Source organism: Megalopta genalis, chromosome 8, assembly GCF_051020955.1.
Source record: "Megalopta genalis isolate 19385.01 chromosome 8, iyMegGena1_principal, whole genome shotgun sequence".
In the NCBI taxonomy this organism is placed as follows: Eukaryota; Metazoa; Arthropoda; class Insecta; order Hymenoptera; family Halictidae; genus Megalopta; species Megalopta genalis.
This window is the reverse complement of record NC_135020.1, coordinates 7,365,804-7,388,974: the sequence shown is the minus strand read 5'-3', so window position 1 is coordinate 7,388,974 and position 23,171 is coordinate 7,365,804. Positions and strand designations below refer to the sequence as shown.

The 23,171-nt window shown below is 38.2% G+C and overlaps 1 protein-coding gene across 6 annotated transcripts; it reads left to right on the top strand.

Annotated features, from left to right (window-relative positions):
• Nucleotides 1-2,823: 2,823 nt before the first annotated feature.
• Nucleotides 2,824-23,145, top strand: LOC117225836 (uncharacterized). 6 transcript variants are annotated; one of them, XM_033479894.2, is made up of 10 exons: nt 2,824-2,943; nt 4,068-4,377; nt 4,755-4,904; nt 6,674-6,805; nt 7,225-7,317; nt 10,123-10,350; nt 11,771-11,974; nt 12,050-12,244; nt 12,326-13,590; nt 14,593-23,145. In XM_033479894.2, exons 3-10 carry the CDS (start codon nt 4,884-4,886, stop codon nt 15,188-15,190), a joined length of 2,736 nt encoding a protein of 911 aa, XP_033335785.2. In that variant the 5' UTR covers nt 2,824-2,943; nt 4,068-4,377; nt 4,755-4,883; the 3' UTR covers nt 15,191-23,145. The 6 variants fall into 6 exon arrangements, with proteins under 6 accessions (XP_033335785.2, XP_033335706.2, XP_033335540.2 ...); XM_033479815.2 differs by lacking the exon at nt 4,068-4,377 and having other exon boundaries at nt 4,758-4,904; XM_033479649.2 differs by lacking the exon at nt 4,068-4,377.
• The last annotated feature ends 26 nt before the right edge of the window (nt 23,146-23,171 follow it).

Genomic DNA, 23,171 nt, shown 5'->3' with positions numbered 1-23,171 from the left:
CAAACCCTGAATGCGAGAAGTCGTTCATCCCATATAATTTGTTTCTCTTACAAAACTTCGACGAAACAGATATCATCATTCTTCAGTTGAAAACTCCATCTCTCACTCTACCACGAACTTCCAAGAAGAACAAAAGTATACCGAAGGTAATTTCAGCTTTCAAAAAGTTCCCGGTTCTTGTTGCTCATCCCATATAACTTTCTTCCCTTGCTACAGATCGCACACCATTATTCTCCAGTTTGGGACTCCAGCCCGTCTAAGGTAAACAATAAGTTTTCAAGGAGAACATAACAATGTTGCATGAAACATTTCATACTGGAAAGTCTAATCAGAAATATAGTGGTTCATAATAATTTATCAATTGTTCGTGATAATATAATACTAATGCCTTATTACATACAGGGGGTGGGCTGGAATTCATAGTACAACCAAGAAGGTAGTGATTCTACGTGAAAAAATAAGAAACAAATTTATTATAACATCTTTTTAACCCGGGCTCTGTTTTCGAGAAAATCGACTTTAAAGTTTGTTCATCTTTGTAAAGGATTTATTTGTCGTCTATTCTTCTATCGCAGTTGCCACCATCCGCGATAGTGTTTAGGATAGATAGTGTTTGGAAGAAATGATCCCTATCAATGTTCCATCCCTTATTGGCGGAAATGATCACTTTCTATATTCCAAATTAGCCGTAACACCGAATTTCCACGAAACGAGGGATTCCAGTTCGGCCGAATAGAAACAAACAACGTCTCCTGACTCCCGTCACGTTTCGCTTCCCTGTGGTCGCCATTTTCGGCTAGGAGCACATCAGACGCGTGTTCCTGTGCTTTGTGTGTGTGCGTGTGGGGGGGAGGGCATGCATTATTTACGCGTCCTACGGGTGAGCGTGACGCGCGACGGAAGTCAGAAGGCGTGGAACAATCGAGACAAAGTGAAACAGACGCAACAATTACAAATGCGTTGCAAGTGCGTTGACTTATCCCTAAAGCATTAACTTCAGATTCCTCTGATGAACACATGATTATTTGTAATTACTCATTACTAATTAGCATCTTGATTAACTTTTTATTCGATTATGCAGCAAACCTGCTGTACTACACTCACACGCGCGCGCGCAATATATATCATATGATATGTTAACGTATACACGTTAAAAACCTGAATGTAATACCGACAAATAAGAAAATGAAACACTATGCATAAACTAAATGACACAAGGGGCAAGGGAAATCGGTTGCCCGCTCCACCTAGTCTCTTACAATTTTCAGACTTCTGATTATTATTGACTAAGTGAGCAAGAGACGTGATTGGGTAGAGTGCCCGACCGATCCCCTCTGCTCCTCGCGTCAACTAACTTGTGGGTCTCCTTGTTTACCAGCAGAAGTCGGTTTCGGCAGGTCATAGAAAAGTGGGGAGAACGGATGTGCATGTCAGACGGAGCGAGCGGAATGCCCTCCTTGCCCCTCTGCTGAAACGACGAACTTCTGAGCAACGGACAATGGTAAACGGAATGTTTCCATCATTGTTAATCTTTGTAAACACTATGTCGAACTGAGGCAACTACGATAGAAGATTAGACGACAATTAAATCCTTTGTAAAGGTGAACAAACTTTAAAGTCGATTTTATCGAAAACGGAACCCCGGAATGTGTGTTTTCTTATTTTTCCACATAAAATCACCCCCTGCTCGGTTATACTAAGAATTCCAGTCCACCCTATACAGAAATACGTGTCAGTTTAGGAATCTTGACAATCTGATAATTTGTATTGCAACTATGCATTTAGATTCGTCGGGATATTAAGAAAAATGCAATAAAAAATCTATTTGTGAGTGTTTTTTAATTTGATTTAGTGTTTTCATCGATTTAATGATAACACTTTCCGTGACACTCCTATGAAGCGAAATAAATTTATTATATTATTATTAATCATATATTATATATTGTATATTTGTATATTGGTTTATTTATAATACAAATTTGGACTATTTTTCTTATAGACCTATTGACTTCTTCTTATTAATGACTATCTTTTGACTATTCCATTTGAATTTGTTTCCAATAATAATATCATAACGTGATATCACTTTTTTAATCACGTTACGCAGTGGTGGTAGCACAATTTTTAGTTCTCGTTATATAAGTACCACGTCATGATATGTATGCAAAGGACTTACATATTTCATATGGTATGTGTGTTTCATTAGACAGTCAATTAAAAAACTCAGTCATAATTACTGAAGACATTAAATTACTCATCCGCGATTATGTAAAAGATGATTAACATTATTATCTAGTAAGAAATTCAATCTGTCCATAAAATTTTAAACAATACCGACTTTTGTCGTGAAACTAATGAAACTCGATCGCAGCCATTACGTAAACAGTAGTTAACATTATGATGACGAAAAACAGTAAGTAATTCGATCTGTCTATGAGGTAGGAAACAACGTTGATTTTTGTCCACAAAATGATAAAAATTGACCATAGCCATTGTGTAAACGATGGTTAACGTTACAGTTCCTAGAAATAATACGAAATTCGATCTATCCGTGATGTTTCAAACAATATTGATTTACGTCCTTAAAATGATGAAAATCGACCACGGCGCGCGGTGGCTCGATCGTCGTCCTGGCCTCATGGGGTGGAAGGTGAATGGATATCGAAGACAAAGGTGGTCTCACTCGAGGACGCAGGAACGCGGAAGCGGGCGCAGCCGCGAGAATCGTAACCAGGGAGGGCGCCGACGCCGACGGCGCCGCCGGCGTTGCCGTTGTCGCCGCCGCCACCGCCGCCGCTCGTGGACGTCAGTAGAGATGCCGCGTTCGCGAGTACGGTGTATCGACGGTGCCAGTTAGCCCGTGGGGTAGCTACGGGGTGGATCCACCCGAAAGTACGGCGAGAGGGGTGCGTCAGGACGCGGGGAACGCTCGCAAGAGCGACGGTGCGTCCTCGACTTCCGCCTAACCCTTTCGAATCGCTCTTCAAAACCTGCTGCGACCCTTCCAATCCCCTTCGCCCATAATTCGCCGCGACCGGAGCAAATTGAACACGTTCACTGCCGAGTTGTTCCACCGAACGGATGGCCGAAAGTTTGACTTTTAAGTTAGCATTTGTCCGTCGGCCGCGACGCGTTCCTTTACGTAAAAAATACAACGGTTCAGTCTTGTTTCACGGATCTGTGTTACCGATATCGTGTAAATGCACCGTATTGTTTTAGCGGGCGATGTTTCATACATCCCGAGTGCTTCTCTTTGTTGTACCATGGAGGCCTAATAATTGGCCAAACCACGCGAGCCACATGTCTGCGAGTACGGAGCGTTATACCGTCGCGAAACGTTTCAAAAGTCGATATTTATGGAGACTCGGAGACTTTTCGTTTTCGGACTCCTTTGTTTCGCAACCTTGAAAACATTCGTGTCTCTGACGCGGCAAACTTCGTCTTCTCAGAACCGATGAATTTGAATTTGCGACGCTTAATTCCAACAAATAGTGTTCGACAACTCGTACTGCTTTTTTTCTCATAACTGTAAAACGATGCTCGCGAAGTTCTACGAAAGTTGTTCGAAAAGGAACCGAAGAACGTGTAAACATCTCTGGATTGGAACTAGACGAAAGTGTTTGTTTATTTAATAAAGAGTTTTGGATCGAGTCGGCAGTTCTAGATCAGCGAATAGACGACGAAAGGCCCGCGATGCACGAGCAGACACGGTTCGACGATGATCAGACGGCTCGTCCCTTCGTTCTCCCCTCGCGATCGATTTTATTTCCTCGCCTCGGGGATGATTCGCCGCGTACGAGCACGCGAACAAAGCCGCGGCGCGCGATGGTTAACCTTTGAACGGCCGACAGCTTGGCAAACATCGTTACCGTCGCGGAGACCGTTTCCAGACGGCTCTTTTCGACGCCTGGACACCCTCATTATCGCGCTGAACGTAGACCGGACACGATCGAAGGATCCACGGCCGGGAACCGCGGTCCGGCGTCGATCCTACTCGGAAATCGGGTGTTCGCGCGAGTGTTTACCAAGCTTTCGAGTTTAAAACGCCGGAGACGACGATGCTTCAGGCTGGAGGACCGTGAAAAATGTTGGGAAACGAATTCGTCCTGCTCGAGGGAACTTGGACACTTACAGCTGAATTTATTACGACTCGAGAGCCTCGTGGACGATGTTAATAAACGTTTGCCGCGGATCGGGGGATGCGAGCATCGATCTCCAACTGTGAATCTATTCGTTTACTCGCGGTTTCGAGAAACTTTCTTTCTGTTGGTTCAATTTTGAAACGTTGCTTTGTGCCCGGACTCTTCGTCGTCGACGTTTTTTCGTGGATTCCAGTAAACAAAGGATACCAGAGCTATTATGAAATTCTTATTTTTGGTAGTACAATGTTTCCGCGAATTGTTCCATTTTTTTCGATCGAGAAACTTTCGAATCTGTTCGGAGAGTTCTCATTAGAATCCTTACTTTTTGATCATTTCGCTGCATTACGAATTGTTCTATCAACTTGTGAATTAAAATTATTGAAATATTGCGAAAATGCGAATGGAAATTAATTTTGACTCGCCTGTAAAAAGCTTTGTTCATTACAGTTTAAATATATAGAATCATTTCTCGATGAAAATTCTGTAGTGTTCTTCACGGTTCGGATGCATCCTGATGCAATTCATTCCTGAGTTTGCTCCGTTGCTGAAAACCCGTGCTGCTTTGATGTACAATTCTACTTGAGAAAAGTAATCGAATTATTGCTATCGCAGTAGAGCAGACCGATGCCCGGGAAGTAGAGGAAACCAAGAAACATCTATGAAATGGATAAGCTCGCGATCTGACCCAGGAAAACTTCGAAAAATCTAAACGTTCCCGGAACCGACTCAATCAGCTCAACCATGAATCGAGAAAACGAAGAAGTACGCAACCACGAAGTGTCACTTAAATATTTCTGCAATTTTGTTGTGCTCGTTTCTAGTCGTTTAGCAATTTCTAAACATCGATGTTATGGGTCTGATAATGGGTACTGTGTCATTTAAATATTTGTACTATTCTGTGTCGTGCTTTTCTTAGTTGCCTAACAATTGTAAGTTTCAATTTTTTTGTAACAATTAACAAGTTTTAAACTTGTAGTTCTGATAATGAGCATTGTGTAGTTTTTTTAAAAAATATTTCTATTATTCTGTTGAACGATTTTAGGTGTTTAACAATTTACAAATTTTGAACTTGTAGTTCTGATAATGAGCATTGTGTAGTTTTTTTTTTAGTATTTCTATTATTCTGTTGTACGCTTTTAGGTGTTTAACAATTTACAAATTTTGAACTTGTACTTCTCATAATGAGTACCGTGTGTTGTTTCACTATCTCTGCATTTCTCTTGTGCTTTTTTAGTTGCTTAACAAGTTGCGAACTTCAAACTTGTAGGTCTGATAATGAGTACCGTGTTTCGCTTTAACATACCTGCATTTCTGTTACGCTTTGCCCAGTCGCCTAACAAGTTACAAACATCAAACTTTTAATTCTGATAATGAGCACTGTGTGTTGTTTCAGTGTTTCTGTAATTCTGTTGTGCTTTCACTTGTCTAATAAATTGCAAGCTTCAAAATTATGTCACAATTTATTTAATTGTCGAACATTGAAAGGAGTGATAAATTATTGTATTAGAACAAGCAGAAGCAATTTTTGGAACTTTTATGATCTCTTCTGCCATGATTTTTACTGATGACTGAATCGACTTTTTCATTGCAATTAGCAAATACTATCCCTCGAAAAGATTTCATTATTTATTCAACAAACTCTTTTTAGGAATAGAAATACAGATAGATTGATCATTATTTTTGTAAATAATAGGATTTATCTTTTATCTGTAAATTATGAACGTTTTGATCAAATATATTTTAACGTGGTTTAACTTTTGATTGATATGATGAATTACGAAAAAATATGTAGTTTCTTCGAAACAAAAGATCTAGATCAACGTGGAAATATATTAAAGCAAGCAAAATTTTTAACACGTTAACTTTCAAACCCAAAAAATCATAAATTCCAAATGTGTAAGTTAGCCAACTGGTCCGCAAATGTTTTAAATTTTTTTACAGTGCTTAACATCTATTTACATTTTCCAAATTTTACTGTAACTCGGCTTACGTAACTATGACACAACAAATATCAGGATTCGAAAGTAAATAAAAAATTGTGTCAGTATATACGACTGACACGGCATTCAACGTGTTAAAATTCTGTTCGTAATAAGTTGCCTGCGAAACTTTAGGTAAAATAAAATTTTTTCATTCACTGAAAAATGCTATGTTGCAATTCAGTCTCTTCATCATTTTACATTGTACGTGCTCAATTTTGTCACAAAAGCATAAAATCCGCAGCCTAGTAATAACTCTGCCAACTCTCACTGTCCCTATTTAGCCAGTTGAAACTGTTATAAATAGACTGCGGATTTTATGCATTTATGACCAAAACGAGATGGTGCAATTTAAATGTTAGAAAGATTGAAAGAATTTAAGAATATTGGTGCGTTATTGTCAAGATATCAAGATTGTTTAAGAAACAAAAAAACTTCTATGTAAATACGTTGCTTGCAAAATTAATGTAGACAATTCTTATTTCCATTTTTAAATCCCCACTCCAGTTCTAAATATTTAAGCGATTTTGACGAACGTTTCGTGTTATGCAGCAGCGGCCAGAGTCCCAAACCCTGTGCGGAGCGTTGCAGAAGGAGCCAAACTGCAAGTGCTTGGTACTTTCTGTGTTAATATACGGCTGCCTTGCCGCAGTGACGTGGTGTAGATGCGCGAATGTCACCAAGGTACGTCACTTCCTCTGCAACACGGGATTCGTCAGTCGGTAGTACTAGCCATTTCATTCACCAGGACCAGACAAATCGATCTTCGCACAATCTTTTCACGTCCCCGCAGTTAACCGACCCTTTTCAGTTCTATAAGCGCTAATCGTTAGCTCGCGTTTACGCAAATTCATGCTTTAGGGAACCGATATCGTTACCTATTAGGTTGTTCCGAATGATCGTCTGACATTTTATCGAGTTTGTTTTGTTGAATTCATATAAAAGATTCGAAACGAACTTTCCAAAGAACCTAATAATTAAACGTATCATAAATAATTTCTTTGCTAGACTCGTTGATTATTATCAGTTCAAAGTTTACAGTTAAGAATAAGATTGCGTTAATCAAATTCAGATCGGAGGTAAACAATGTTTCTCGAAAATAGTATCTGTTCCAGGTTGTAATCAATTTTTCGAAGTATCTAATTAGAAGCACTAGACACGTGTCCCCGTGCGACGATGGCTACATATACATTCCTGTAAGTACTTAACGCTTCAGCTACTACCCTGTTTAGATAGATCAACGGGCGAAACATCTATTCTCGGAATAGTGTCCTCTGAGCTCTTCTCAATTGTTTGAAAATTACAAATGGATTATAATTTGTAAAATACGAAAAGATTAATATTATATCATTCCATAACAGATGTCGATTTGGAAACTGAATTTTTTGTCGAGCATAAAAAGATGCGAAATTTATTTTAATCTCTGATATATTCACTGGACACTTAATTCCGGATAAGACAAGAGACAATCTTCTCCCGCTTCATTCAAAGAAATTATCTCGATTTTGTTTAATCTTTAGCTCGATAAAATTGCAATGTTAATTAGCAAATTCCCTCGAGTCAAGAGAATCTCTAATTGATCGACGCGGTAGAATCTCGATTGTCTGCGCTAAGCTGGGTGACATAAATCTACGGATAATAGAACAGTTATTATTAGACTGCAGATCTTTGTGCAAAATGAAAAATATCTGCGTCAATTGCAGGGCGTATTGATCAATGCAATTGTTTCTCATTCTTAAGTAATTTTAACACTCTATATAATCCGGATTGTTTAGATGGGTTCCAATAAATTTATGTAAGTTAAAACTATTGAATATCAATTTCTAGGTATAAATCAACAACGGATTTACAATTTTTAATAACAGTAAATGGTATAGCCGGATACGGTGGTAAAAAATGCCCCTAAACCAAATTGAACTTGCAAGGAACCATTCGATAGCTTATCGGAAAAGCATACTATGTACAAGTTTTCAACCCTATATGTCGACTTGGGGGGTAGTAATGGGGTGACAAAGAAAATCACGTTTTTCCGCAATTCCTCTTATCTTTTCGAATTGGAGATTCTAAAAATATCTGGAATATGTTAACTATTAGGATACATGTCCATGAATATTTTCAGAATTTTTGATTTCAAAACCGAATTTTTAAAAATGAAATAGGTTTTGAAATGCCAATTTCAAATTTTCAATTTATAAGAGTTATGAAGTGACTAAATTTATATTTTTACAGTTTTAGCATCTACTTATGTTTGTTAACATATAATTTTTTCGAAATTTTTCAAATTGGTGGCACATAGTTAAAAAAATTAGAAACCAGTAACTTTTTATATTGCTAGAGGTATCAGTCGTTCAATTATGTTAATATTATTACAGTTTTACTAGCTCATTATGATTGTTAACATAGAATTTTTTCAGATTATTTAGAAAGGTGTGTCATATTGAAAATAATTGAGCTATTCTTTGCCTTTCTCAAGCTCAAATGTCTTATATAATTAATTTCTTAGATTGATATTATATCAAATTCTAAATAATATAAATATATATATATTACTTTCCACGGCAGAATTCTTATCTCTCTGCTGCATTAGTCTTCGTCGCTGTCATCGTTGATCACTGGATGTATTTCTTCAGTAGAAAATATTTTTGAAAGAATTTCTGCCGGCCTTACAATTTGTGAAAGATATCGATCATGCGATAAGTAATAAATTGTTGCAACTGTATGGGAGTAACACACGCTGGTGCGATTACCATTTGCTCATTCACAGTAATAACGTCTGATTTCGACACAACCTATTACATGAGATGTATATTTTATATAACATTTATAAATCTTGCTATTGATGTGTCGTGATCGCACTTGAAATTGGATTATATTTTTGTCCTTCTTTAGGTATTGGAGATTAATATAATTTTCATCAGCAATTAGATAATAAAATATTTTCGTCCGTAGGATTGTACTGCCGAATTGCTTGTTTTCTACATAATACATTTGCGAATTGATTATCTTCAGATATAGAAATCTCCGAGGAAATAGTTACAAAAATTTTAGCACCTAAAAATGTACCTAATACATTAGCATCTAGAAGTCGAAGAAAATCGGTGGAATAGGCGGAAAGTTCCATTTGAACAAGTCAAAGCTATAGACTTATTAGATTTTCCAGAACTGACGGAACGAGAACTAAAAATCTTTTTTACTAGGTCCTACTAGTTACCCCAAGCGATATCTTACGTAGCGGAAATAATAAACGATGAAAATGATATTAATCTTTGATTCCTATAATATAAACTCTATATATATAAAGAATGACAATGCAAACATAACGCTGCCTATTGTTGCAAATCAAAATTACTTTCTTGCCAACCCAATAGACAGAATATACATATGCATATCTCATACAATAGGTTTGTGCCGGAATCAGACGTTATTACTGTGACTGAGCAAATGGTAATCGCACCAGTGGATGTTACTCCCATACAGTTGCGACACTTGATTCTGAAGGAAAGACGCCCAAACAAGATACTTCTTCTACATTGTTACACAGAGATATAGAAGATTGAAATTAATACATCAACATTTTCAGTTTCTTTTAATCACTTCTCTATTTTATATTTCATGTATCCATTTTTTTTCATAAACGCATAAAATCAGTGCTAAAGTAAATCTTTATTGATTCGATGTGACTATCGTAGTATGTGTTGTTTACATGTGAGAATTTTAATAGTCGAGGATCTTCTGTGCTTACTAGACTGCGGATTTAATGCATTGACGAATTATAAAATGAGCGAATAAAATACAAAACACTGAAGACATTAGAAACATTGAAAGGCGCCGTCATAATACTTTCAACATAGTAAGATTATATTGAAAGGAGAAATAGATCTTTAGGGGTAACTCTCGTTTCTGGAGATTCAAGCTGAAAATGTTTATTTCGCATAATGATCCGCAGTCTAGTACTTTTCTATACAAAAGTAATTGGAGAAATATTGATTGTTCCTTGGAAGGTGGCGTTCATGGGAATGTTGTACCTGGTCTACCTGGTCGAGTGTTACCACTCGCCCATTAGAATCGATCTACTGCACACGGAGAGCCAGGACAGCGTGCTGTCGAAACTGTTGCAGCTGAAGTCCGCCCAACCGACGATCTGGTGGAAAGCCGTCTCTTATCATTACGTGCGCCGGAAACGCCAAATTACCCGGTACAGAAACGGAGACAATTACACGACGACGCAGGTAACGCATAGCGCGCAACGTGCAACGCATATCTCGTTATCCAGACGATGGGAGATCGCGGGATGGTAAATCGTCGATACGCTTCGCGCGAGCTTCAACGAACCGTCTCTGCGAGGACAGATGGACCATTCCTTCGAAACTATCATTGACTTTTCTTCATTATCTGAAAATTCCTGATAGATCTTGTCACCGTTGACAAATAGTAGAAAACGCCAGAGATCGAAACGGATACTCTTTTGTTTTGGATTCTATTTGAAATTGAAATCTTGTTGAAATCATCGGAACACATGGACTATTTTTACAAGTGTACAATTGTGTTCGGTAACACGTTGAGCACACGTTAACTGCTATAACAGTAACTTATTCGATTTAATTACTAAAAATTGAACAATTGTGTGACAACGCGCATACACAAGTTCGAAATGAATCAGTGTGGGAAAATATTTCCGTATGCGTTGATTTTTTATGGAAAAGACCTTTTTTAGAGGCTGTTCTCACGGGACAGATATTTTACAGTCTGTTTAACAGAAGTTCTATGGAAATAAATTGTATGAGAATATTTATTAATAATGGTTTCATAAGGGAAACATGAACAAGCTTTGAATTGTGAATCAAGTTGGAGTGCTATTCATTGAATAGTATTCAGAATGGGCGACAATTCAGAACTGTTCGAATAGCGATAGATACACCGCGGATTTTCTGCAAAATAAAAACAATCTTTAATTGCAGAAAGCAAGAATTACATAAAAATTCGTTTTCCATCTTAACAGTTTTAATAAATCGACACTATTGAAAGAATTTTCTAAAAATTATCTCCAGTTTTTACTGTTTTATATATTACGTTCGTTATAAACGCATAAAATCTGTACTTCAGTCAACGAAATATACCTGATCTCGTTATAATACACATTTTACTCTTGTACGTATTTCATAGCTTCTATTCAAACTTTTACTTTCAAGAACTTTTCCTTTATCTGTACTCGTCGGAACTTATAATGAGGGAACGTTTTTCAAAAACGTTCTTTGGTCCACTTTTCCAACATAGAACCTGTTCAAAAGTTGTACAACTCTTTCGATCCCTGAGCAGCACAATTTTCATTAACTTCCCCAAATCTGCTTCATTAACCCAAGCATTCTCACACACTCACCTTTTAGAAGAGTACATATATTCTAAATGATAACAACCTTGTAGTGACAATGTTCGAGGTCGATGAAGCGCTTCCAGCGAGAATTAGTCACAATTCTGACCTACTTCTACCTTATCCTTTTTATAAATAAGCGAGTCGATACCTTTATTCATTAGTAAACCTGTACCGAACTCTGACGAACCACTTAGCAGATCATCATAAAGATCCGTTCTTTTTAATGGCCCATCTCTCCTCGATCGGTCCTCGCTCCTAACACGATCCATCATCTTCAGGTCTACTACGAAAGGATCAACACCCACGCAGCGACGTCCTTTTACTACTACGATTACTGCGGCGTGAAGGACATCAGCAAAGAGCTGATACTGGACCCGAAGGTGCCGATCACGAAGATCAACCTGAGCAAAGGGTTCGCGTTCTCGAACATGAGATCGGCAACAGAGTTCGAGGAAGCCAGGTCCAGATTCTTCGCGGAGCAAGTAAGACACCTCAGGGTACACTAATCTTCGTTAATCGATTGTTTAATCGATCGATGAAAATGTTGTTATTCCAAGGAGTTGAGAGACGACTACATGGAGATGCGGGAGGGTCTCGATCTCGGATACAACCCGAATCCCACGACTCTTGTGGCCGTTCTTGGGAATCCTTGGTTCACGAATCGCTACGTTTACTGGTCCCTTAGCGCTCTGCTGCTCAGCTGGCCCCTGAGAGTGATCATAGAATACAAGACCCAGTACGCGGACTACCAGGTGAATGGAATCGTCGTTCAACTCAGTTCGACATTGTTGACATCGACTTCTCAGTGACAAAGAACGAATCCTCATTCTTAGATCACCAAGTTGTTCGGCATCAACTACGACACGCCGAACGGGAGCGAGCCGATCCACGCGTCCATGAGCCAGCAGACAATCAGCCAACCGGGATCTTACATGTTAGCACCCAGCTACAGCGAGGCACTGCTGATGGACCCTGTTCCCGATTCGAGGCCCGCCGAGTCTCAGGACGCGAGTATGACGGAAATGGTCCCGAGCTATTCGGAGGCTTTGCTCTACCAACGTGCAGAGCAAGCCTGCATCGCAAGCCAGGCAGCAAACGCGGATTCTGGCAGCAGCTACGACCTGCCGCCGCGCGAGTGTTCCTGTCCTTGTCACGTCTCTACCGAGAATCGGGCCTCGGAGGAAGGGTCCTGTTCGAGGGACGAAGACGACGGCCAGTCGAACGACGCCAGTAGACAGCCCCTGATCGAGACCACGATCGATGTTCACCCTCCGCCGTGCTCGTACACCATTCAAACAGAGACCGGGAAATGTGGAAGTTGCGGAAAGTACTTGGTTGAAGCGCAGTTGGAGAACGACCCCTCCAGAGACCCCGGCACTAGTCCGTTAGAAATGACTAGAGTCGTCAGGAGAGATCTGGCATGCGGCGTGATCCCTAGAGACATGTCCGAGCCGAATCTGAGGAGCAAACCAGACCTCGCAGAGTCTGAGACGAGATTTCTCCGATTGAATGGGCAAAGTTTGAGGAATATACTGGAGAACGAGCAGGAGGAGGAGCTCAGCAGTGATGAGAGGATGGAGGATCTGAGCCACGGAGGATTGCACGTTCCGGTAGATAGAGGAAAATTCAGGTTCTCTTTGTGCTCGTTAGACGAAGCTAGTTCTAGATCCAGAGTCCCGATAGACGTCGGCAGAGGTGCCATACCCAAGAGGACGACTGCCAGTCGAAGTAGAGTAATATCGAATCCTATGTCGAACGACCCTTCTGCGTTGCCCAACTCGAAGACCTACTTCTGTCTGAAGTCGATCCTGAAGCAGAACAAGCGGAGATACACGCTGATCACCGCCAAAGAGCTGCAGAACTTCTCGAACAACGAGGAAGGGGATAATGTAGGGCGAAGCCAAGCTCGAGCCTCGTATCACGAAGGCTGCACACCTGCACTCGCGTCGACGAGCAACGGACCTGCGAAATTGGATCTATTATCGAGGTCCAGGGAGAGTTTAGACAGCGCGATGAGTAGGTGGAAGAAGTTGTTGGAGGATCTGCCTGCGAACAAGAGCGAGGAGACTCCTGCGGGCTTCAAACGCGAGAATACTAGGTGAGTCTACTACTTACTAGCTTGTGGATTTGTTACGCTGAATCTACCAAGCCCTAACGGTAACGCGTGATACTTTATAACGATAAAAAAGCGGTATTTATTTAGCCCTTCCGGCATTGTTATTATAATATGAGTTAAGAAATTTATTCAATCATAATTTGTATGAGAAAGTCTTTATGATTTCAGCAACTTTAAAACAATAACTGTGATTTTGACCAACTCGGTAAATTTAATGTTAAAATCTTCTATGCCTTATAGTTTAATACTCTATCCGTTAATTTTTCTCATAAATGCATAATATCTGCAGTCTAGTACTCTAGCAGACGACATACCTCACGCCTCACAGTAGAGTATTTGATCCGAAAAACTAAGCAAAAGTCGATTTAGAAAATTATGTGTAAAATATAGAGAATTTTGTGTATTTCCAAATGAATCCCAATGCTTGCTTTAATGTAATTAAAATCAGTACGGTATTTTTTTATGATACAAACAATATTAGCTGTCAAATTCGTGGGTACAAGAATTTTTAATAGTTTTTAATTACACTAAATTTAGAGTTCGATGAAGAATGGGACTAACTCATTTAAATTCACAATTGCAAAAGAACATTTTTATCAAAGTAAAATAATATAAACGAACATATAATATTTCTAAACATTTATAATTGCACATTTGTAAATCTTTTATCCTGTGCACTTTTCTATCGTAAACCATTGTTTCGTTTTTAATATCCCCGCTTTTGTTCTATACAAAAATTAAGAAAAACATTTTGGCTAGCTTTTGAAGCGAAATACTCTACGACGCGTCTTTTCCCTGCTCCTAGTCTACCGATTGGCGAGAAAAGTATGAAAGAGGATAGATAAGCTATATCTGCTTGCGACAATTCTCATCTGATACCGATTCCTTTCGTCGCCTGAATAAAATGTCCAGTTGATATCGGTGCTGACCTAATTCCAGACTATTCTCGAGTTAATTTTCTAAAAGACCCGATCTTGTCCACAGAACTCTGATCTTCGCAAGCCCGATTCAAGAAGTGTGTCCTGGAGACCCATTCGGGGGTAAGGATGTGATTCGAACCAGGCAAGAGGTCGACTCTACTCCAACCGACGAGTCGCCTAGTCACACGGTGCTGACCCAGCTGGGAAGATCGCTAGCCCGCGACCGGAAGGGCTCGAGACGCCGGTTTCAGGACTTCAAACGGCAAAGATACTCGGACACGTCCCATCCGTCCTCTTTCTCCTGTCCGCCCGATCGCCAGCACCCTTATCCCTACGCTTTTTCAGCGTCCACGGACGCGGTAGACACCATCGATTTCGACAAAAACCAGATGTCTCCTAGAGTCTACCAACAGGGAGCTTCTTTCCCACCGTACGAAGGCCCAAATCGCAATAGAGTAGCCGTTGACCAGCCTGCGGACCCGGCGGCGACGGAAACTAGCTCGAAATCACCCAGCAAGGAATTGACTCGCTCGTTGACAGAAAGAAGAGCTAAACCTATTCGAAACGACGCGAATTTACGGAGAAGTTTCACGGGCCGAGTCGAGGACTATCGAACCGAGAACAACAAATGGCCAAATCTGAACATGGAGACTTCGTTATAACGAAGGCACGCTGTCGCTTGTGGAACTCCGGATTATCCGTTCACACGAGTAATCGGCAATCCTCTTTCTACTAAACGGATGTCTGACAATTCTCTCCTATACGTTTAAACGTTCTGCGAATACGGGTTTTGTTGTTATTTGAAATATTGTTTGGACAAGGTATTGTTTGAACCGTTCGCAGGACAAATCGGCTAACTTTGTTTCTGCAATTTTTTAAAATCTTTGCGTCGTAGAATATTCTTTGCTTTTAACTTCTTATATTTTACCCTTTCAAACATAATCTGAACCCGGATTAAGATTCCATGCTGACTATGAATGTTATACATTTCATTTGAATCGGAAAAGATTTTTCTGTTATAAAAATCTTGGAACGAAAGTAAATGTAGATTGTAGATGTACAAGAAATAAAACTTGTATTTTTCTATTGGAGACGTTATTATTAAAGAATTCTAGTCGATGCAGATGTGAATAAAATAAAAGGAAGGAGTTAAAATCAATCTTTTTTAATGTTAGCTTCGATACCATGAAATCGTAACAATTTTTTTGGTCGTGAAATAGTAGACAGTTTTTTTGTCATATATCTATATTAGACAATTTATTATTACATTCGTGATAGTATTATCCTGCAAGGTTTATTTGACTTCATATATTAAAGGGAATTTTAAAAAGCAATATACTACATAATGTATGCTATACTATATCACTTTTCTCTATCTTTTGCTTTATGGGGTTAACCGATTTGGCAAATGAACGACTCGTTCGTCATGCTACTTTATTGTACGAAAGAATTTCTAGAAATGCTAATAATATCTTTGCAACAATTTATCTATAAATTACGTGAGGAATACTTTAATTTCTTCGAACAAAATACGTTTTGATCCCATAATGTTAATACATTGCGAGGACGTGTTCGAACGAACGTTTAAGCGGGATTGAAAAGTAAACATTTGCGGTCGTTTGTAAACGAAAACGGATGATCCGTTTAGTCCGATTTCGTGAGTGAATCAATAAACGTGTGAGCATTTAACACTTTCCGTGTCACGTCGTTCGTTCTAGAGGGACATAAACGGGTGAAACGAATTTTTATCTGATCCCAGTTTTCACAAATTTGTCCAGAGCAAATCTAATAAAATTTTGCCGACATCTTGACAATGAAAGTGTTAATCGTACAAACCGGCGATGAACAATCCGCCAGCCGCTAAAATCAAAGAAAATATGTCGAGGATCACGACGGTTCCCATTCATGTAATGCTACTTCGGGGGGGGGGGGGGGGTCGAAGTCTATTTCAAAATGTATAATTCTAATTCCAAGTGCTTGCAGAATGACGTAGTTTGATAAGATTTGAATAATATGATTCTATTTAAAGTTGTAGAACATATGATTCAATTTCAAATTATAAATGAATATAATTCTGTTATAGCCAAAATTGATCACAAATCTAATTTGGTATCGAATATGATTCCGTCTTGGGAGAGTGTTCTGTAAAATTCAATATCAACAATATGAGACGATCTAATGAAAATCTATTTCAGTAGAGAATTTAGAACTCTTGAGCTACTAAAACTGATTAAGCTAGAGTGCTTTCTGAAAGAGACAACAGCCAATGTTGTTCTTCTCAATCTTGTGTAAAATATTAAATATATTTTAAGTGCATATGTAAATTAAAAGAAAATTAACACATCAGTAATCAAATATTCCAAAATATGTTAAACTTACTGTCGACATAAAGTTCTATTTATTGTGAAAATGAGTAAAATCGATGCACTACACTTCATTGAGTTGTGCAGAAGTTAGAATTGAATATTTGCTGCAAGAGAATTACAGCAATTACAACAACAATTACAGCAACAGAAAATTATGCTACGAACACTTTTCTAAAGAACGTTTCATGTTTCGAGAACTTTTCAAAAAGAATCATATACACACAAGAAATTTTACTTAAATTATATAACGTCCTGTTCGAACATTATAGAAGAATAATTTCATAGATATCTACGGACAAGACACATCTCTGAAATAGCATTATGAGAATAGGAGGCGTCGTTTGGGGGGAATTGCAGATTGATTTTTGAAGAAAGAGAGATTGCTCGTCACCGATTGATACATGGATACGAGCCAGAGACGTAGTCGCCAGACTAATCGAATTGTAAATATCCGTCCTACCGATTTTCACGGTTCAAGATTCTTGTACATACACCGGATATGCCGGTGACTAGCGTCGGTCTGGGCTATTGCCCGGCCGGAACCGCCTTTGCTTGAAGCGTATGCGAGTTTCGACAGTAGATTGTCGCTTAGATCGGTTCGCGCGATCGGATCATGAATTCGAGAGCGTGAAATGCTGTCGATGTTGCCAATGGAACGTTCGTTAAGTGCCCCTCCTCCAAGCATTTTGGAAAATACATACAGAAGAACCTCGATACCTGCAACGCCGACGATTCGTACAGTCTCTAGCACGATAATTTGAGGTCGTAAAACCGGCTGGGTCATAAAATAACCATTAGACTGTGAATTTTATGCATTTTTGACATAAATGACCAGATCTAAAAAATAAAACTGCGAAGATATTAGAGGAGTTTGAGAACACGCTTTTGTATTACATATAACTTTTTAAAATTATTAAAAGACGAACGATATTTTTGTCTGATTTAAGATTCTTACAATTAACTTGGACAGTGTTTATCTTACATCAAATTCCGCGATCTGGTAATCGTGTTTGTGGTTTTCAGAACAATGACTTTGATTTATGGCCGGATTAGGACTCGAGACCATGGTCTGGAGCGTTCGAACAAATCATGCATCCGAAAAATATTGACAAAAAACAAAGACCAATCAGAGAGCAAAAATTGACCAAAAGTTGAGCAAAATGCAACTCCAAAATAATGTAATTAACGCGTGACGCGTCACGAGAAATCGTAGCATAGGAAAATTTTCTTTTTGCACCGCGAATAATATTGCCAATGTGCTAATGTAACCAATGGAATAATTTAAAGTTAACCGAAACCGAAAAACACTTTTGTAGTGTCGCATTGCTATCTAGTCACTGTCCAAACCGCACAAAGTTATGTTCCAACGTCTTCGGTACAGCATAAATAACTGTTTATTTTTACATCGCAGAATATGGTATTTGTAACTGTGTACGAGTATCATCAATCGAGCGCCCTATTCAAACTGTAACAAGGATTAATTGGGCACGGAAATTGAAGTTCGGTTTTGTACGACTATCGGGGTTCCTACCGTACTCCTCCGAGAGGACAGAGACTCGGTTCGCGCGATCCTCCTCGCATCACGATCGCGAATCCGATTCCACGCGAGCAATCGATTCGGCGTCAATTATGCGCACACAATTTGTAGCTGGTAAGCTTTGCCGACTGATTATCGAGATTTTCAGACCAGGGGAGGAGTCTCTGGGAGATGGAATGTTTATGCAGAGATTCCGTTGTCCCATACTTGCAAAATTAAAGTTGAAGCGAACTCTATATAATTTCGAAGTTTGAACTTGGTAACTGTGGTAATGCTCGTTTGCCTTTGCAGTTGGAATTAAAGCTGCAGCTTATTGATATTACCGATTCTATTGTAAGTTGCTTTGAACATTCATTTCTAATCTCCGCAACGCTCATCAAGGTAAATTTATGGTAATTTTATAATTTGGATTTGGTTACGATAGATATTTCTAAGTTTTTGAAGCTGAAATTGAAATAGATTAATTCTATAATCCCATATTTAATAACAGTTGAAGTTGGCGATTATTTGCGTCTTTGGAGTAAGCTTCTGTTTTTCGGTAATGCTTCGGTAATTATAGATAATGATGATTATTGAAGTAAGGAGATGGAAACGGACGAATTTTAATTTTATAGTTCTATCTTGGTAACAACGGATATTTATGATTATTCGAACTTTGAGAGCTAACATTGATATACAATCTTCCTGCTTTCGTTCATCTTTTGAATCGAACTTCATTAACAATTATCGAAATCTTTGAAGTTGATAGTGATAGATAGATCACCTTTAATCGATCTTTTCGTTAGAACTGCGTGCCCACTGATATTTAATGATGTTCAGTGGCCTACATAGGTAATACGTTGTCTTACAAAAATTCTTGAGAAGATTTGATCTAATTTTGTTTATCTTATTATCAACATACCTTCATTGCTACATCAATGATATATCACGTCGCATCTTACATTCGCAAATATAATTATGATCGTCAGTTTTCATACGATTTGATGCTTGTGCGTGTGTAATACGATTCGCATGATCCAGGTACATACATATTCTCATCGAACAGCAGATACGACTGTTGCGACCAGTGTAGGCATGCAATTTAACTACGCACGATGACGCATGCGCAGAGCATCCATCGCGCGAACATTGTAATTCTGAACTAGGCTGGCAACGTGTCGGAGAGCTGCGGATGAATTTACGATGTTCACCCGGTTGACGCTCTGCGCATGCGTCGTCATGCGTAATTAAATTGCGTGTCTACACTGGTTGCAACCGATCAGATTCGACATAAATGCAGACGCTACGCATAACGATTAACAAAAAGGAAACCAAAGCATCGAATGGTCGCGGTGTCAATTCACACGAATCGCGTGGAACTAACGAAAATCGTTCGCTCAAGCGGAAATAAACAATTTTAGATTCTAATGGAAGAAATCGAAGAGAAATCCGTGCCGAAAACGATTGAAAGTCTTCGCTTTCCCGCGCATAAATACGAAAATATATTATACAATCCTCATCTATGTACATTCGTGTCCAAAAGTTCCGGGTCATGCGTCAATTAAAAAGAAAGTAATTCTTTGCAATCTATTGATAAAAAGAAAATTATGCAGCTAAAATTCGAGGGAAACGACTTTATAAAATTTCAAACGATGGGAAAGATTTTACCTGAAAATATTCTAAGAAAGTATGAAGTAAACTGTGACCCAAAAATTTTGAACAATAATGTATATTTTGTACGCTGGGTGTCGCGTAATTGTTGGTTCAATATAAAGTGCGCCAATTCCTAGTTAAACACGAATAAACCACGAAATGTAAGTGTAAAAGCAAAAGTAAAATAAATTCTGTTTGTATATGTAATTCCGTTACGAACAAAATCGTTCCAAACACGACGGCAGTTATTGAACAGAATTTCGTTTATTTCTCGTTCGTTCTGTTTAAATTGAATCACGAATTAAAGGGCACCCAGAATATTGTATAATATATTTACATAATATATATTTTTGTCTACGCGTCCGCTCTAGCCGAACGGATAAAGAGGCTACGTATTCCGATCGTTTTTACCGGTCTCTCGAGATTTTCACCGAGAACTTTGTATTAATAGATAATATTCATACATAAATATATACTATTGTTATATATCATTATGCAAAAAAATCGGGATCAAGGAATCGCGAATTAACGGGCCAAGTGAAAAACCACTCGGCTCAACCAACAAATTATTGGATCAATTACGATTTTCTTTCTAGGTCACGATTTTTCTGCAGAGCGATATATAAATATATTACCGCGGAGTAAGAAAACGCACCGTTATGCTTTTAGGAAAATATTTTTCATATACTCGACGATTGTGTATCGATGCCAATTGCTAATCGTGATAATCATTAATAGAGAATGTTAGATCGACGATCTTTACGCTCGCGGTACAATTAAGATTATGAAACCTTATTGATCTCACGTCCGAATTTCTAAGCGATTAGGAGGTTACTTAAAAACTAGAAAAAATTCGAATTAGTTTGTTGCGAATTGCATTTTCGGTACATAGATCGATCAACTACAGTGATAGGTCGGAAGACTCATTGTTAGTCATTGAATAATTAATGTGAAAACTGTTTGATTTTCGTATAGGTAACAGTAGAAGTACTCGAAATAGGAAACTTAATTGTACCACGATAATTATTCGGAATAAGTGTAAATCGGGACACCAAAGTCCTTGATACGTGCATATGTGTGTACGTGTAATGCAGATCAATCATTTTAAACTCGTCGAATTTAAATTCTGCGTCCAGGAATTATACATTCAACAATCGCAACTTAATTTCCCGATCGATTCATACAGTTTTTCCGTTAACGCCCAGTATCCGACCATTTTTAGAGAACAGTTTCATTTTTTGTCTGATATTCATAAGTGATTACAATGCAGATTGTAAAGCATGCCAGAAATAGTTTATAATAAATAATTCGGGCGTTAATGGGTTAATTAATTCTCTGACAAATCGTTAACAAAAGTGTGCATCGAGAATGTAAGAGTATAAATAATAACGACTAAATACTTACTCGAGACGTGGTTCACAATCTTCGCCGTTTATGAGGAAATTATTAACGTCCATCAGTCAGTTATGAAATTTCGAACAGCGAATCTCTTCTTAGACACGTTGAAACTTGAATAAAATTCACTTCACAACGGTATCAAACGCGCGAAAACACTTCCCGATGTACGTACATGCGCACCACGAAACGAGAATCGCAAGCGATTCGATTTCGATTTTAGCGCGAAATTCAAACCGTGACGTAAACCACTAATCGAGCCGCCGTGTAGACGTAGACGTTTGCAAATTTGTTAAACGACAAGCGACGAAGCATGTGATAACTAAAATTCAATACTCACGTGTACTGTTTAATAGGTTCATGGATTTTTCGAGTAAACTATGCCCTTCATCTGCATTCGTTTAGTATTGGAGTCTTGGCTTTTGAGATTACGGAAAACCCTCAATTTCAATGCTCTTTTATGATAGGTTAAAAGTACATTATCCGAGGGACCAGATAAAACTTGACTATAGTTTAACATGAGAAATTTTCTTCTGGACTTCTCTTTGTTTATTTACGAATTTTATTTGCATTATTATAGATTGTTTAATAGCTTCGTTTCAATAATTAAGTAAATCTAAAAATTATATCTTGAAATTACCGAAATTGTGCATGCAGGTAAGGGGCACAGTAAATTTCAAAATTATGAACGTGTTAAATGTTTAAACGTCTCAGGATAACACGCGTGATTACTGAGTAATGCACGGTAACTTTTTATTCTGTGTAAAATAGAACTTTTTGATAGAGAACACGAACAGCTGCCGGTTGCAAAGAAACACTTTCCCTAATGGCAGAATGACAAATAACATATAGTTGCAAAATTGAAGTATACAAATTGTAATTGCTGATCCCATAAAATTTGCAAAAGTAACAAGATATTATAAATTGAAATTAGGAAAATTCGTTAACTTTTGGTAACCGAGATAATCTAAAAGTATTCTAAATAAGGATCGGTTTATTCAACAAATACTCACTGAGTAGTGTTATACAATACATTAATTTCATAAGTGTCTTTGCAACGTTCGAAAATTTATTAATCTATAGGTGCATGAAGGCAGGTCTAGGCTTTAAGGATTTATCGAGAATTTCGCCGTGAAATGGGTAAGTGAACGATCAACAATTTACGTCAAATTAACAACGTTCATCGAGAATGAAATGGGTTTAGATCTAAATTGGTGTAATATTGATGTTGATTTAAAGTCTACTTTATTACGAATTTTCGATCAATTAACTGAGAAACGAATGATGTGAGAATTTGGCTACTGTAAAATAAATTGCACGCCAACAGGTATTCCGCTGTTATCGCTTAATGTCTTTGCAAATTAATCTGCGCGATGTATTTGTTGCCTGCAACGGAACCCTCGTTGTCGTGCAATACTAAAATAACAGCAACAACAAAATACTCATGCCGTCTCGAAAAAGTGCTCTTCTAAGTAAAATTGTTATTATAGGGCAAATCGTCTATTATTATGCGTTAATTGGATACGCATTCGCGTAATAAGCCTGTAATTGTATACCGCTGCGTATATAACTAATTATTATTATTACTATTATTATTATTATTAATGACGATATACATTCCTGTAAAAAACAAAAAGTGAAATGGTATGATTAAAATACAATAAAATGTTGACAGGAAAATGGGGAACAGTCTTTTTAAAATTCTTTTGTGTA